Raw genomic sequence first — 15,201 nt, 5'->3', positions numbered from 1 at the left:
ATAAAGTATATTTATTCTCTTTGTGCTCAGCACATACAAGTACCCATTTTCTAAAATAGCTTGTAGGTAATAAAACAATTTATAATATTTAGGATATAATAAATATATTTATTCTATTCATCTTATCTTTACTCATACCTCTAATAGAGGTAGTGCCCTTTGACAGTAGACTCAATAAATATGAAAATATTATTAGATCATATTTTTTATTAATTGAATGGTATTAATCTGAATATAAATATTATGAATTTATCTTAAGATTAAGGTGAAGATTAAACTCCAACTTCTGGTGATATTTGCTTTTTAAATCTGTTAATTATGCTTTAAAGATGTGATATTATAAATAAAAGATGAAAAAAAAAAGATATGATCTTACTCAACACAAGACAAACATCTCATGGATCAGAATGGAGCAATAAGCCTGGATGGTATTATAGGCCGTTGGACTTCTACAATATAGGCCGTCTGAAATTCTGGCCAGCAGTGCACCTTATTGGGGTAATGGATCCAAATAGCCCTGGCTCAGAACTTTGTTTAGGAAGTAGGATTACTATTTAAAAACAAAAGTAAGAGTAAGGTCCCTCCCTGCAAGTCAGGGGGTAGATAGAAGAATTTAGTCAGCGAAAATATATTCATGCATAGTCTTGATCCATGTGACTATGGCCATTTTTTACATGAGATTCTTGAACGATAAGTGGGAAGGATGGAGAAAAAACCTTGGAGAACTAGAGAAAGAGCTGACTGACATTATAGGATCGATAGGTCCCTCTGAGTGGCATTTATATGGAACACGATTATCTACTTACTCTGTGCCTGTTCCTAGAAGACCATCTGCACATCTCCCTCACTGACTTTCTTGTTTCTATTCATTCATCTTCTTCTTTCCATAGCTATGACCAGCCAGTCAGCATATCAGCCACTGCCCATGATTGCCTATCTGTAACTCAAGTCATCCCACCTCTCTCATAAAGTGGATGATGTGATATACTGCCCTACACTCTGCCTAATGGAATTTACTTTTATCACTGTAGTTCAGGATTATCCCTAAATAGGACCATAAGACAGTGGAATTTACTTCTGACCTATCTATAAACCTGGACTTCATTTTAATCTTATCTTTATTATCCTACGAGGCTATAGTTGTGAGTTGAAGGATTTGGCACAGCAGTAAGACCAAGTACCACTCAGTTTACCTATATTAGCCAGACCTATTTGAACCTACTCTTATATATACAATTTTTATCTAATAATAGAATATTGCTACACATTAGAAATCACCCAGTTTATAATGGGCCAATGAGGCTACCTATGACACTGGTTAGGCCTCAGAGATAAGTTAGAGATTATTTTTCAAATAAATAATATTTGACAACAAAAGAGGATTTATCTCGAATGAAGATCTTAGGGTTCTGTACTGTGATTCTCCTATTTGATCTTGAATCATAAAAGTTAAGTAACTACGTTGCTTGCATCTTAGCCCAGATCTAGTAAAGATTCTTCCTTTGCTCCAGGCCCTATATAGATGGGAGCAGCACGTTCAAATGATGCGGGGATTTTACACTGTGTTCCAAACTAATGGAACTCCTATCAACTTTGCCAAATGTGAGAAGTCCCAGGATTTTTGCAGCATTTATCCCCTATTCTCTGGCAAGTTAACGAATAGCTAACTTAGGTAGTATTATAGTACTATAATATATATGGTAGTATTATAGTATTTTCGATTATATATGGTAAACCCCCAAATCTCTGATAAGTGAGGTCCAAAAAACTTAAGCAGTTCAAGTATTCATTTTGCATTATTGTAAGATTAAGAAACAATCTAGGCATGTCTATGTGTCCAGTTTGGGAGCTCAGTGGTTTGGCATGTGTCATCCAAAATGATCTTCATTTCGATTGCTGTTTGGTGCCACCTGGTGGTGGCTGTTTGACCTATCTCTGTAGAGTTATGGATGTTTCTGAATCATGTGGCTTGCAACTACTTAGGACAGTGGCTGTGATTCTGGGAATCTCCCAGTTAGTTGATGCCAATTTTGTCTTCCTGATCTGGGGAAATTCAGCTGGGAGAGTCTTGGCTGGGAATGTGGAAACTCACCTGCTTTCTGGCATTTTCCTGCTGAGGCCTCCTTGCTTAAGTTACTGTCCCTAGAAAAGAACTTTGGGCACCCACTCAGAGAACTTGACTGTGGAGAAGTAAGAGCATGTTGCTCGTCACTGTTTATTTGTGCATTCAGGGGACTGATGGATGGGCTATCACAGATTTTACCATAATTGTTTTTCCTAACATTTTTTTCCCATCAGGACCAACTGGCGAGAAAATGGCAGCAATGGAATTGACTGACTTTTTTTAAAATTCCCTGTGCTGTACTCCACATCCCTGTGACTGTTTTGTAACTACTAATTTTGGTGACTTTCTTTAGAAGTAAATTATTTAAAATGACTTAAAAAATTTAATGAATAAGTATGTTAATTTTTTCTTTTTTTAATAGTAAATATTTGCTCTAAAAATTTATTATTTCAAAATCTAAAATGTTTTAATCTGAATGTTTTGTTTCAAGATTTATTTTTTCAATCTCCAAAATTGTGAGATATTGTCGATGAGGATTTGGAACTGAAAGAAAAAAAACACGGAAACCCTAAGTTTGTATCATTTTACCACAGCCCTGAACATTTTCTGAAAACTTATAGTTTCCATGATTTTATTCTCCCTTGTTTTACAACATGTCTCTACTACATGGTTAATCTAAGAGAGAGTCATTCCATACCACAGAATAATCCTCTCATCTTAGTTTTTCAGACTCATTGTTAATATGCTTAAGTAGGACCACCAATGGTGTAATTGGAATCTGGAAAACACTTTTTTCCAGATATTTTCTTACAACATATTTAAATTTGCAAATGTAAACTGACTATTTTCTAGCTCTTTGCGTCTCATATGTAAGACATATCCAGCGACATATCCCACTTTCTTCACGAGAAAATTATATAAAATAGAGCGAAGATTTTGTATACAAAAAGACAATAGTGCAACAGAAATGAACAACTTTTGAAATATTTTATTCATTGTGTAAGTTTTAAAGTTGAGCAGTAATATACAGCAACATTATATACTCTTCAGCCTTATTTCCCTGTTGATCGATCCTGAATTACTTTAGAATTTCCTGAGTTTATGCTGCATTGTCATTGTTGTTATACAGTATTTTTCTAATTATGTTCCTTTTTTTTTCTTCTTGGTTTGTTCGGACAATACATTTCTAATATTTCATATCAAAAACTCTTAGAGAGTTAACATCATAGCCATTCATCTCTGCTGCTTTCATCATGTTTGGAATATGATATGGTACCACATCTTATAATTATATAGGCTTTTATGTCAGTCACTAAAATTGGATTCTGCTGTAATCATTTAATCAGGCCTAATTGGGTCCTATTCCATTGTCAGTTGACCACCCCAAGAAAGTGACTACAAATACTTTTTGAATGTTTTAGAGATTTGGATAAATACCTTAGTCAACCAAAATTTCCAATGTTTTTAGATTTCTAAATTAGGCATTTGTGATATTAACTTGTCAGATATGGCAACCATTCTTTTGATAGATTAATGCTAAAGACACAGTCCTATAGTAAATAGCAATTCGAAATTTTCATTGGCACCAGGATACAATACAGATACTGTCTCACAAAATAAGCTGACTGAAAGTGCTGTAGGCATCAGAAAATGCACTATTATTTGATTTATTATCAAATAAATTATCCAGGCAACTTAGAGAGAGGTTTTAATCTAATCACACCTAAGTAGGTGGCAGTCAGTGAAAGCTTCATTAAATGATAGTCAGATCAGTACTTACCAACGGATTTTTTTAGTAAGCAATGATATTAATTGGAATTGACAAACTGAAGGCTAAGAAAGATCCGTAAGTCTCACTTACCTGCCATGTGAGTATTGTCATTGCTTTACTTAAGTAGTGTATTATCGTTGCCATTGCAGTTCTCTTAAGCAACATCGATCTCTTGAAAGAAAGAATATTTTAAAAATATTTAAAAGCTTTAATTCATAAAATACGTTATGAAGATTACTATGTATATTAAAAAGTATTCATAGTTATAAATTCTATTAACTTGTTACTCCAGCCAGTATTATCATTGGCTCTATAAACAGTCTTAGTTTTAAAAGTATATGTAGAACCTCTTCCCATTTATAGGATATTCAGATTCCAATAGTTATATCCAACATCTTTTCTTGCTATTGCCAACAGTATTTGAATACAAATTTGAGAAACTGAGATCCAGTTTTACATCCTCCTGCCTGTTGTTCTTCGTTCATTAATTTTACCTATCTGTGGTATGCAGTATTTACCTTTTCCATTGATAGGGAAGAATTGCTTTATAGTATCTAAATTTTGCTGGTGAAATTTGTCATCTTTATATGCTCTGCTGCCCTGAGATAGTTGATTAAGAAAGTCTTAAATATTCTCATGGAGAATGGAGATTAAAAAAAAAAATGCCTCGGAAAAAAAAAAGAAGTTGTCTTTTTTGATGCATAATTTACATACAATAATGCAATAATTTAAATGTACACTTTTATACACTTCGATGGACGCAGATAATTGAGTTGATACTACCTTAATCAAGATAAAGAACAATTCTATCGTCCCAGGAATTCTTCAAATAGCCTGCTCTGCCCCACTCTGTCCCCCCACACTCAATTCCCTACCCCCAGCCCAGGTGACCACTGTTTGGAAGTATTCTGATTTCTTTCAGTTTCGTTTAGCTTGTTCTAGGACTTGATACAAATGGACCTACACCATTCGTATACTCTTATGTCTGCCATTTTTTGTTTGTTTGTCTGTTTAGTATGATGTTTTGGAGATTTATCTAATGTTATTGCATGTTTCAGGGCTTTTTTTTCTGTCTCTTTTATGACTGAGGAAAATTTTTACATATCAATATGTATTCACTTATCTGTTGATGGATATATGTATGAGTTAGCTCTTATAACTAAAGGTGCTCTAAACGTTTTTGTAATAGTCTATTTGTAAACATTCAAAATATTATCTTGGGTAAATTTATATATGTGGTATCATTTAATTATTTAATCAAATACCAAATTGTTTCCCAGAGAAACTGTGCAAGGTATCAATATTTTGTCTCTCAGCTCTCAATCTACCCTTGATTGCCTATTCCACAATAATAGAGCTGGATTCTGTAAGCTTGTCACCTCTGTACCAAACAAAATGTTAAGCTTTGTCAATAGAGAAGACCTCAAGGGCATTGCAGAGTGAAGCATTTCTCTTCTGGATCTGGAGTACTTCTGTTTCTCCTTACTTCTACTGAAGTGGTGCATGAAGGGGAGACTTGCAGGGCTGCTTCACCCCATCTTCATGTCCAGTGTGTGCCATCCCAAGGCAAGCTTGCATACCCTGTCTTGGTGGGCACTGCACACTCCAGGTCTTGCTCTTGCACGTGAGCTCCCCATGTTCAAACTCCCTCCGAGGACCAACCAATATACAAGCTTCAGCCCACTTCTGTATTGGATGATGTTTCCTGCTTGCCATTGTCAGCTGTGGTTCCCTGCCTGCCAGCTTTGGTGCACTTGTACCAGATAGATGCATGGGGGATAGGTGTGGTGTTGCCTGCTTTCCCAGTGACTATGGACTAGCTCTGGTCCTGGCAACCAAATAGACTGCTTAGCCATCCAGTGGGCTGCAGGCTTCTCCAATGAGACTTGAATCTCAAATCTGTGTAGGAGAGCACACCTTCCTAGTTTGGTTCTTTCTTCGATACCCCATCTCATCACTGAAGTATTCTTTAGAGTTCTCTGTACCCCTTTATAGTTACTCCTCTGCTGTCCTTCCCCATTTGAGTTGTTGTGTCTTTTTTTCTCCTAATTGATTTAGATTCATAACAACAGTTGTACCATTTTAAACTCCCACCAGCCATATATTAGGGTTAAGTGATCTGCATTCCTGCCAACACTTTTTATCATCAGTTGTTTTTATTTTTTTTTAATTTAACATTTCTTCTAGTGATAAAGAAGAAATGTGCTTATAATTTTATATTGAATTGAACAGATGCTATCAGGGGGTTATCTCCTGCTTAACACCTAAGATCAAATTAAATGGTCATAATACAATTTCTTGTTTATATACCTACATTTGTGTGCATGTTTGTGTGCATGTGTATGTGAACTATCTAATGATAGCAGTATTTGACAGAGCTTTCAGAGGAAACATGTCTATGCTTAGAAGACTTGTTTTAGTATTTTGAAGATTAACTTTATTGTTCTTTTAGAAAGAGTTCATGTAGGAATTATTACTTTTACTATTAGGCAAGCAAAAAAAGATTTTATTGAGGGAAATGGTTAGTTTAGTCAGTGAATTTTGTTGCATGGAGATAATTTTGTGCCCTAGGAGAAGGCTGAAAAAGGCAAGAGTGTCACTCAAAGTGGGCCAGACATCCTTAACAGGGCGGTTGGAAGAGCTGCATTGCAAGTTATAAGAGATTTTTTTATGACCTTAAAAGCTATCAATAAAAATACAAATGATAATGGCTAAATATAATTCCATATTAGTAGGACTTTTCTTTATGATTTTATTTCAGGCAGCCTTTTGACAAGTGCTAATTTAATCATAGGTATACTTAGTTCTAATATTGGAAAGACAATCCCAAATATAAATTTTTATGATGTGGATTCAGTATCATCATCTTTACCAAACAATAGATTAGAAAATGGAAACCAGTAATAATAGGTTTTTACAGCTAATTTTTTTGGAATGTGTTTATTTTAAAAAATAAACACTATTAGCAATTATCACTTTAATAAATTTGGAAGAAAATATGATGAAGTACTGACAAAGAAAATGAATGATAAAGAATGGAAGAGAATGATATTTTAAAACATTCATCAATACTTTAGAACAACTGTAGCATGAAATTCTGTATTGTAATAGCATCTAGAGTTTTTATTAATTTTGATTTATCGATGCAGTAGTAGTTAGATACATTTAATACACCTTTTATGACATTATTGAAATAAATGCTGTAATATTTCGATATATATTAATTATAAAGTAAATGAATCCACCAATTGTATATGAATCTTCTAATTTTGTAGACTTCCACATTTAATGTTTGTAATGGGAAGATCAGATTTAAAGTGGATGGATTTTACATAATTGAAGTAATATTAAGGTTTGAAACTAAGAAAGTCACTCCAAAGACTTGCAGCCACATTTAATCACATTTAGCACCACAAAATTGCCTGTCAAAAGTCTAATTAACTATCAGGCATTAGCTCCATTTTCCAGGCTGCTCACTTGCACAGCCTTTCATTATAACATCTGGCAAGTTTTTCCCTAGGAAAACTCTTCTTCCTATAGTTTTACAACATAAAATTATAGCGAAATAAACTGTTGTTAGAACTACAACAAAAGCATAATTGATGCTTTATCACTGAACCATTAAGAAGGATTTTATAACCATGTTTGAGTTACTGGTCACTTTATTTTATATGAGAGCATACAATTAAGCTTAAAGAGACATTTTACTAAGTGAATGCAGATTTGTAGTTTGACTTCACTGTTTAGTGATGTAATTTTTACCATATTTTTAAAGTTGAAACTCAACTCTCAATTGCACAGCTCACCTGCTATAAAATCACGATGAATATCCAATTTAGTCTTTGTTTTCTTGATTTTTTCCCAACTGCTAAATCGTTCTCTCATCACCTAAATACACTTTCTGTTAGCAATTGAAATTCAGAGATAAGAGCATATTTGCTTATATGTTTGCTATCGTAGTTGGAGATAAACATTCCACAAAACAAAAACTTGATGGTAAGAAAATATAAAATCTAGGAAGTAAAGGCTGATTGCTTACAGAGAACTACAGATGATGACAGATTTGTTAATTAATTAGTGACATCTGATGGCAAAAGAACATGAAATAATAATTACTTCATTGTGGTTAGGAAAAAATAATCATCGAATAAGAATTCCAGACATAGCAAAATTATCGGAAAAAAAATATTAAAAGTATAGCACGAATTGCACATGTTGAAAGAACTACATAAGGAAATGCTTCAAGAAATAGATGGAAATTATAAAAGAGAATGCAAAAGGGAGAGTGAATTGTGAGAAGAATGGATGGGCAAGGAAACTGGTAGAAAAAAATAATAAAAATGACTAATTTACAGTGGTGAGGTGGTGAAGTCAGGTACAATTTATGGCAAATGGTGAGGAATTTGAATATCAAAGATTTGGTGTTAATATGTTCACATTTATTTATGCCAGCTGTGCATGTAAACATTTAAAGGAAATCACTGAAAGAGATTTTGTAACTTCCAAAATAGCAGAAAGGAAAAAAGATACTAAATAAAATACATTCAGTACACTATGAAGCAAAAGAGGAAAGAAAAGCTAAGAAAAAAGGAAATATTGCAAAATAGAAAGCACAAAATAAAGTGTTAGAAAGAGTCCAATTATATTTTTTAAATCACAATAGATAAAACAGAAAAAGAAATATGTAATCTTAGATTAGATTTACAAATCCACCTAAAGGTTCTTCAAGGCTGTCTATTAAATATAAAAATGAAGAATTAAAAATAAGTGAATTGAGGAAAAACTCTTTTAGGCTAATATTAATCAAAAGAAAATCAGTTACAGCAATATTAATACCAGAAAAAATCCACAAATGATGGAAGCGAGGAGCTGGAAGTTAATTCAGTTGATTCAGGGGTTATCGCCTCAGCATACCCATTCAAACAGACCAGGGCTTGGTTCTCTCAAAATCATGTCTTTTCTGCTCTGTAGTCACCATCGTTCCCATGCCAATCTTTCTTAGAATAGATTCTTATCCTTTCGCTTCTGGACATTTGATTTCCCTGTCTTGATCATATGTCCTTCAAGGCGTCTCCAAATTCTTGTGCAAACCTAGCTATGCTATTTTCCAACTTAAAATTGTTCAATGACATGGCATTACCTATGAGGTAAAACTCCAAAAGGTAAGAAGTTTCTGTCTGTCTCTTTAGTGCTCTTTAACAATACTTGCAGGTAGCATGCACATTTTATATTATTTCATTGATCTCGAACTGTCATTCCAGGAATAGGGCATCTTTTTAATACTTTTATTTTTTAATACTGTCTCCTTATACAGCAGATTCCTTTCATATTGTTCACTATATATGTTTCAAAATCTATCTAAGCTTTTACTCATTTTAATGATCCCCTGTTCACCATTATATGACCCCTTCATCTCTGTGTGCATGTATATTTCTACGCATGCGTGCGTGCGCATGATCTCACATACACATACACACACAAACACACACACTGGCCTCCTAACAATAGTCTAATTGCCTGTTTATACATCTCTCTTTCAACAGAAAAAAATGTTGAATCTGTTGAGAGCAGGGTCCATTCCATGTAGGGTATCTGGTGCCAAAAATGTATGCTAAAGTGCAGTATACACTTCAAGAGAAGAATGTGAATTTGGAGATCATCTGGTCCAAATACTTTATTTTATAGATGGACCTAACAGGCTACATAGAGATTACTATTCTTTACTGTATTGGTATTTGAAAAATCGGAGTCAATATTGGGTTTCTATTACATGTGACAAGTTGCTAAGAAATCTTTTCTCTGGCGTTGGCTGAGCTAAAGTAAATGGTTCATCGTTAACTCACCAAAAATAATATACAGCATGATTTAAGAGTGTTTTAACCTAGAATCATTAGGATTTAATAATTCTTCTAAAATTTAGATTTCTTGTGGAAAAACACTTTTTTTCCAGAAATGAGTTTGTACAGAAGTGAGTTTGTGCAGATTAGGCAGTTTCAGTCTTCCTTGTTAAAGTTTATCTTAGTTCTTGATACTAACAATAATACTATTTTTACAACATAGTGATGCCACCTTTTGCCTTTCCTTCTTTCAAGACCACCTGTACTAAACATGATTGCTAATGATGATTCCTCTGCTCCACTGAGAATTCAGCACCTTTGACTGTCCATGTTTGTTTTCCTGAACTGTCATCTACATTGTGTCCTTTCTTTTCAGTTCCCCTTACATTGGGACATTTCTTCAACGATTAGATCTTTTCTTACTGACATATCTGTCCACACTCATATTTGTTTCCCTTTCTCACCGGTTGGCTCAGGTACTTCTACCATTATCAGCTGATTCAGCCTGGATACTACCAAGGTTATCCTGATCTAGCAGTAAGCAGGAAATTCTGGACTAAAAACCAGGCATTCTGGCTAAGGAGTGAGGGGTAGCCTACATCACAAATGAAATGCAAGGTTAACTTTTAAGGCAGTTGTTTGAAATTTAGAATGCTTTTTCTGAAACAAAACAAAACAATGCAGTATTAGGTCCCCAGGTTAGTTCACATCCCTCAGAAAGATTATGAAAGATTTAGAGAAGAAAAGAACATGGGCAAATGAAGTAAAATGCCATGACTGAAATATTTCGAGGGGTGGTTTTCCAGGATACTTAAGAGAAAGTTAAGTACAGTAATGCAGAATAGAATAGGTGGTGCCAATTTGAAAAAGATGGAAAGAGGAGGACAGCAAAAGAGGGAGGTGATGAATTTATGCCAGGCGTCTTCGAGATACGGGATTGATTTTAATCGATGGGCTTCAGCCAAGAGGATGTTGTTCATTGTGTTATTGTTGTGATTTCAAGAATAAAATCTCAGACATCTGTATTTACAGTGTGTGATTTTTTTGTAGTCTTAAGCTGCCAACAATGTGAATTCTACTAAAAAATACATATGGTTAAAATTACATGAATAGAAAGTGATCTTTTTCTTTTTGCAGACCTCATGTATTCGATTCTTCATTTTCACTTTCTATTATATTTTTCATTTCCTGACAAATACTTCTGTTTTATTTTATCATTCATGTAGCATTTTATTCAAAATCTTCATTAAATTAATTTTCAATTGCTATATTTGTTCTGATAATTTCTTTGCTATATACCAATTTTTGATATCTGATTTAAATGGATGTAGCATAAGAGGTGTCATGGAACTTTTGAAAATTATTCAATGCAGTCTGTATAAAGCAAGGGAGAATGAAACAACTGAAAATAATATTAATAGTCTGCACTCAAAGATTAGATTAGCCATGAAAGGTTTATACGTACTATAGTGTTTTATTTCCAAATTAGATTCTCCTTTTTGTAATAATATATCCTAGATTAGCTATATTCATGATGAGTGGATGACATCTGATAATAAGGTACAGTGTTAGTCACAATGACATTAAAAAACAAAATAGACTAAAAATGAGAAATAGCTCAAAACATTTTTAATGCCTTCTAAGTCACTGAATGGTTTTCATGTTGTCCAACAGATATTATACAGTTCTAAGATGTAATAGTTCGATGAGACTTTTCATTTGAAACTGATAGTGTAATGAGAATGTTCTAGCAATTCGCATTTGCATAGTGAACAAAGTATCTTCAGCATTTTATAGAGAATAAGATAACTAATATAGCTTATTTTAAATGTCGAAACTACTCAAATTAAGAGAAGTCATAATTGATCTAATCATTACTCATCAAAAAATTTTTCCTTAGTGTGGAGGAAATTGAAACATTTGTGTTCCAAATAGATGTATTTAATGCTTTGACAATTATATTATGGTATAGTATATCTATTAGTTAACGTTTAGACTATATATGTATTTTATTTTAAATATTATGCTTATTTGAAACCTCAAATAAGTGTTTTGCAGAAATATACTTTATATTTTTAAAGAAAATATGTGTTCATATTTACATCTCTCTATATAAAGTTTATATGTGTACTTTATTGAATTCATTGATTGTCAAAGCATATTCATTTTATTTAGGGTATTGACTAAATATGCTTAAGACTTAACACATTTTAAAGCTAAATTTGATTTGTACACCTGATACTAGTTCTGATTTACCCTAGGTTTAAGATCTAGAAAAGACTGGCTCAAATTCACATTTCATGTCCAGTGAGAGCCCAGGGCCCTCCCAGATATTTTTGCATATTCCGAATGCACGTGCTGGTTATCCCAGCTCCATTTTTCTACACGCACTAGAACTTTATTTTCAGTTTGCCACCTTTCATGGCTTCTTTCTGTCCATTTTGTCCTGTACCCAAACTGGACACTCGGTGTCTTTTGCTTTTTCTTTATTTGTGCCAACTCCCTCTCTATTTTTCTGCCCACAATAAATCGCTACAAAATAACACCAGTGACAGCATTATTCATAATAAACGAAAGGAAGAAACAACCCAAATTCCCATCAATTCGTGAATGAATAAATAAAATAGGAAACATCTATACAATAGTAGGATGTTCAGCAACATAAAAGAATAAAGTAGTGATGCATGCTACAACATGGTTGTTCCTTGAAAAAAATGCATTCTTCCAAATAAAAGAAGCCAGACGCAAAAGACCACTTATATGGAACGTCCAGAATAAGAAAACCTATAGAAGTAGGAATCAGATCAGTGGCTGCCCAGTATCGCTTGTTGTGAGGGAGTTGGGGAAATGGGGGCGATAACTAAGGGGTATGATATGTTTTAAAAGGTATTTTTTTGAGGTGATAAAAGTGTTGTGAATTGATTATGATAATAGTTTCAAACTGTGAATATACTGAAAACCAGTGAATTTCAAACATTAAAAGAATGAATTGCATAGTATGTAAATTATATCTAATAAAACTTTTAAAAACTATCATACACTCTTTGTGTTGGCAGTCACGAGGACAAAGGTTTTTTTCTGGAGAAATGATGGTCCAAGTCTCAGACAAAAATGATTTAGAAGTGAAAATGCAACATCCCAGTTCTTACCAGGATGCACTCAGTCAGTCCCCAGCTATAGCTATAGACTTTTCTTAGATATCCAAACACTCGTTAATGCCCACTAACCTCTTTCTGTGTTTCATTCTTTTTCTCTACCCACCTGCATTTATATAAGGAATACAGAAGTATAAATTATAATTCTCTACTGACAGAAGTATTACAGAAACGTACCCCAACTTTATGTCTTCACCTTTACTGCTTAGGAGGCAGTAGCAACTAAAGAAAGTTTTGGTGTTAAAGTTACTGTTTTGATCACTCATTGTTTGACCATAGGAGTATATGCATTTTAGCTTCTGAATAGAATGCGTGAGACTGAACTGCAACTGTCTATTAACTCTAAGATATGTGGGTAGAAGCAAAGGTATCTCTTAAGAGAGGAAGAATGTGAAGACAATTTACAGTTACATGTTATATAAATTTTTGGATTGAAGTGTGTTTGATGGGATTAGAGACCTCCATTTTATACAAACATTTTAATATTTTTTGTACACATTTCTCTCTCTAGCTTTAGATCCAGCTAAAGATCCATGCTTAAAGATGAAATGTAGTCGCCATAAAGTATGCATTGCTCAAGATTCTCAGACTGCAGTCTGCATTAGTCACCGGAGGCTTACGCACAGGTAAACATAGTTAAATTAAATCCCACTGATTGAATGGTACTCCTTATACCTCATAGTATAAATATTTGGTAATGTCTGCTAAGCTTTTATCCAGAGTTTTATTGAAACAGCTTCAGAACCTTGGTTAATACAATTATGGTTCACTTGGGTTAAATATAGTTATCAATTAGAATTCCTATCGATTATAGAATTTAGGCACATATTATTAAGTAAAAAGGACTTTGTGAAGATTGGATTAAAGTGCTACATCCTCATACTTACACTTTTTCAAGCTTAAGGAATAAATATAGTTTTGGCACCCTCTTAAGTATTTTTGCTTATGCCCACTCAAACATCTTATTCCCCTCGAGATAATTGGAAACAAAGTTAAAGGGCATGAAATGGATGATCGATGTTCATTCAAAAATATGAAAAGTCACAAAATAGAGACAGGGCCCTGGACTGCTTCAGGGAACCATGCTTTTCGGAAGTCCTCGTGCTGGTGGAATCCTTGTCTGTTTCCTGATGGCTGACACAAAATTCCAAGAGGAGAAGAAAGGGTTTTCAATATCTTTTATACTGATCATCACTGCTTCTGTAAGATAAGCTCTATTTTGAGAAGGATCAGTCAGTCATTCAGAAGTAGCCTGTGTAGTTTGGTGCTGAGTCTTAAGAATTGGAACAGGCCACAACTGAGAGTGAAATCACTGAGTACCTGATGGAAGCCAACAGGTGTATCTGTATCCTTTATTACTTTTAAAGGAATTCTCTGTATGAGAACACTTTCCTGTGATAGTGGACCTAATTCGTGTTGTGCTTTTCATCAGATGAGCATTGGGATTTCTCTGTTTGTATATGTTCAGAGAATAATTGGATTTGGCTTTAGTGTACTTACATCTAAATTCTGTTATTCAAACACCAACAGACAGAACATAAGTAGCATTTCTAGAAAACAGCAAATATTTACATTTCTTTGATGTCCCTTATTAATGTGAAAGCACATATGCATAAAGTCCTTTATTACATGTTGAGTGGATTAGAGGAAATCTTTATTCCATAATGTCAAATCTATCATGGCAGATTTCAAGGACCAAGGCAGGCTAATGTGATCAAGACAGAGGGTTTGGGAATGAGTTCACTTGGAACAAAGAATCATGGAATATCAATAATGTACTTGTAAAAAGTAAGAAAGAGAGAGAAGCAGAGAGAGAGTGAGCGAGCGAGCACGCTACAGTTTGGGCATGTAAAGTATAAAAGATCTTCTATGGAAATAGCATTTCTATAGAGTCCGCATACTTTGGGAAGGCGCAGACAGGTGAAGCAGAGTTATTAATAATATATCCCCCCTCAATCATGACCTCTCTGTTTTTTTTGTAAAGGGATAACAAAACTGGCCAGAATTTTATTTTTCCGTTTATTTCCTTAGGGTTCCTAAAAGCTTCTGAATTTCTCGGAATTCCTATTAATTAATCATCAAAATGTTAGTATGTGAAAGTATGTATGGGGGCGCTGAGGAGAGAGTGGGTTTTTACTTGAGAAATCAATATGGGGATGGTGTTGAAATGAATTCCTGTGTGATCCCTCACCCAAGTTACAGACACCTAGTCAATCGTTTCATATAAAAACCAAACACTTTTTATTACGAGTTTCAGAGACTCTGGGAAAGATTTTCATCTACCCACACAGTTTCACCTTTGGAAAGGCTCATCTGCCATTTCACCTCTGACCCCCTGAACCCAAGTCAGTGAGCAACCGAAGACCTCACAGT

General features: G+C 34.1%; 1 protein-coding gene across 12 annotated transcripts in view; it reads left to right on the top strand.

Annotated features, from left to right (window-relative positions):
• SPOCK3 (SPARC/osteonectin, cwcv and kazal like domains proteoglycan 3) overlaps positions 1-15,201 on the top strand; it is a 328,840-nt gene that overhangs the window by 141,448 nt on the left and 172,191 nt on the right. For 7 of the 12 annotated variants that reach the window (XM_011363723.1, XM_011363721.1, XM_011363717.1 and 4 more), the window contains one exon: positions 13,340-13,454. The exons of the other annotated variants lie outside the window; for them this stretch is intronic. In XM_011363723.1, the coding sequence (XP_011362025.1) occupies positions 13,372-13,454 (83 nt within the window). In that variant the 5' untranslated portion in view covers positions 13,340-13,371. The remainder of the gene's footprint in view (positions 1-13,339; positions 13,455-15,201) is intronic. 12 annotated transcript variants of the gene reach the window in all.

The sequence above is a fragment of the Pteropus vampyrus genome, unplaced genomic scaffold, assembly GCF_000151845.1.
Source record: "Pteropus vampyrus isolate Shadow unplaced genomic scaffold, Pvam_2.0 Scaffold88, whole genome shotgun sequence".
Lineage (NCBI taxonomy): Eukaryota > Metazoa > Chordata > Mammalia > Chiroptera > Pteropodidae > Pteropus > Pteropus vampyrus.
This window is presented reverse-complemented; position numbering and strand designations above follow the sequence as displayed.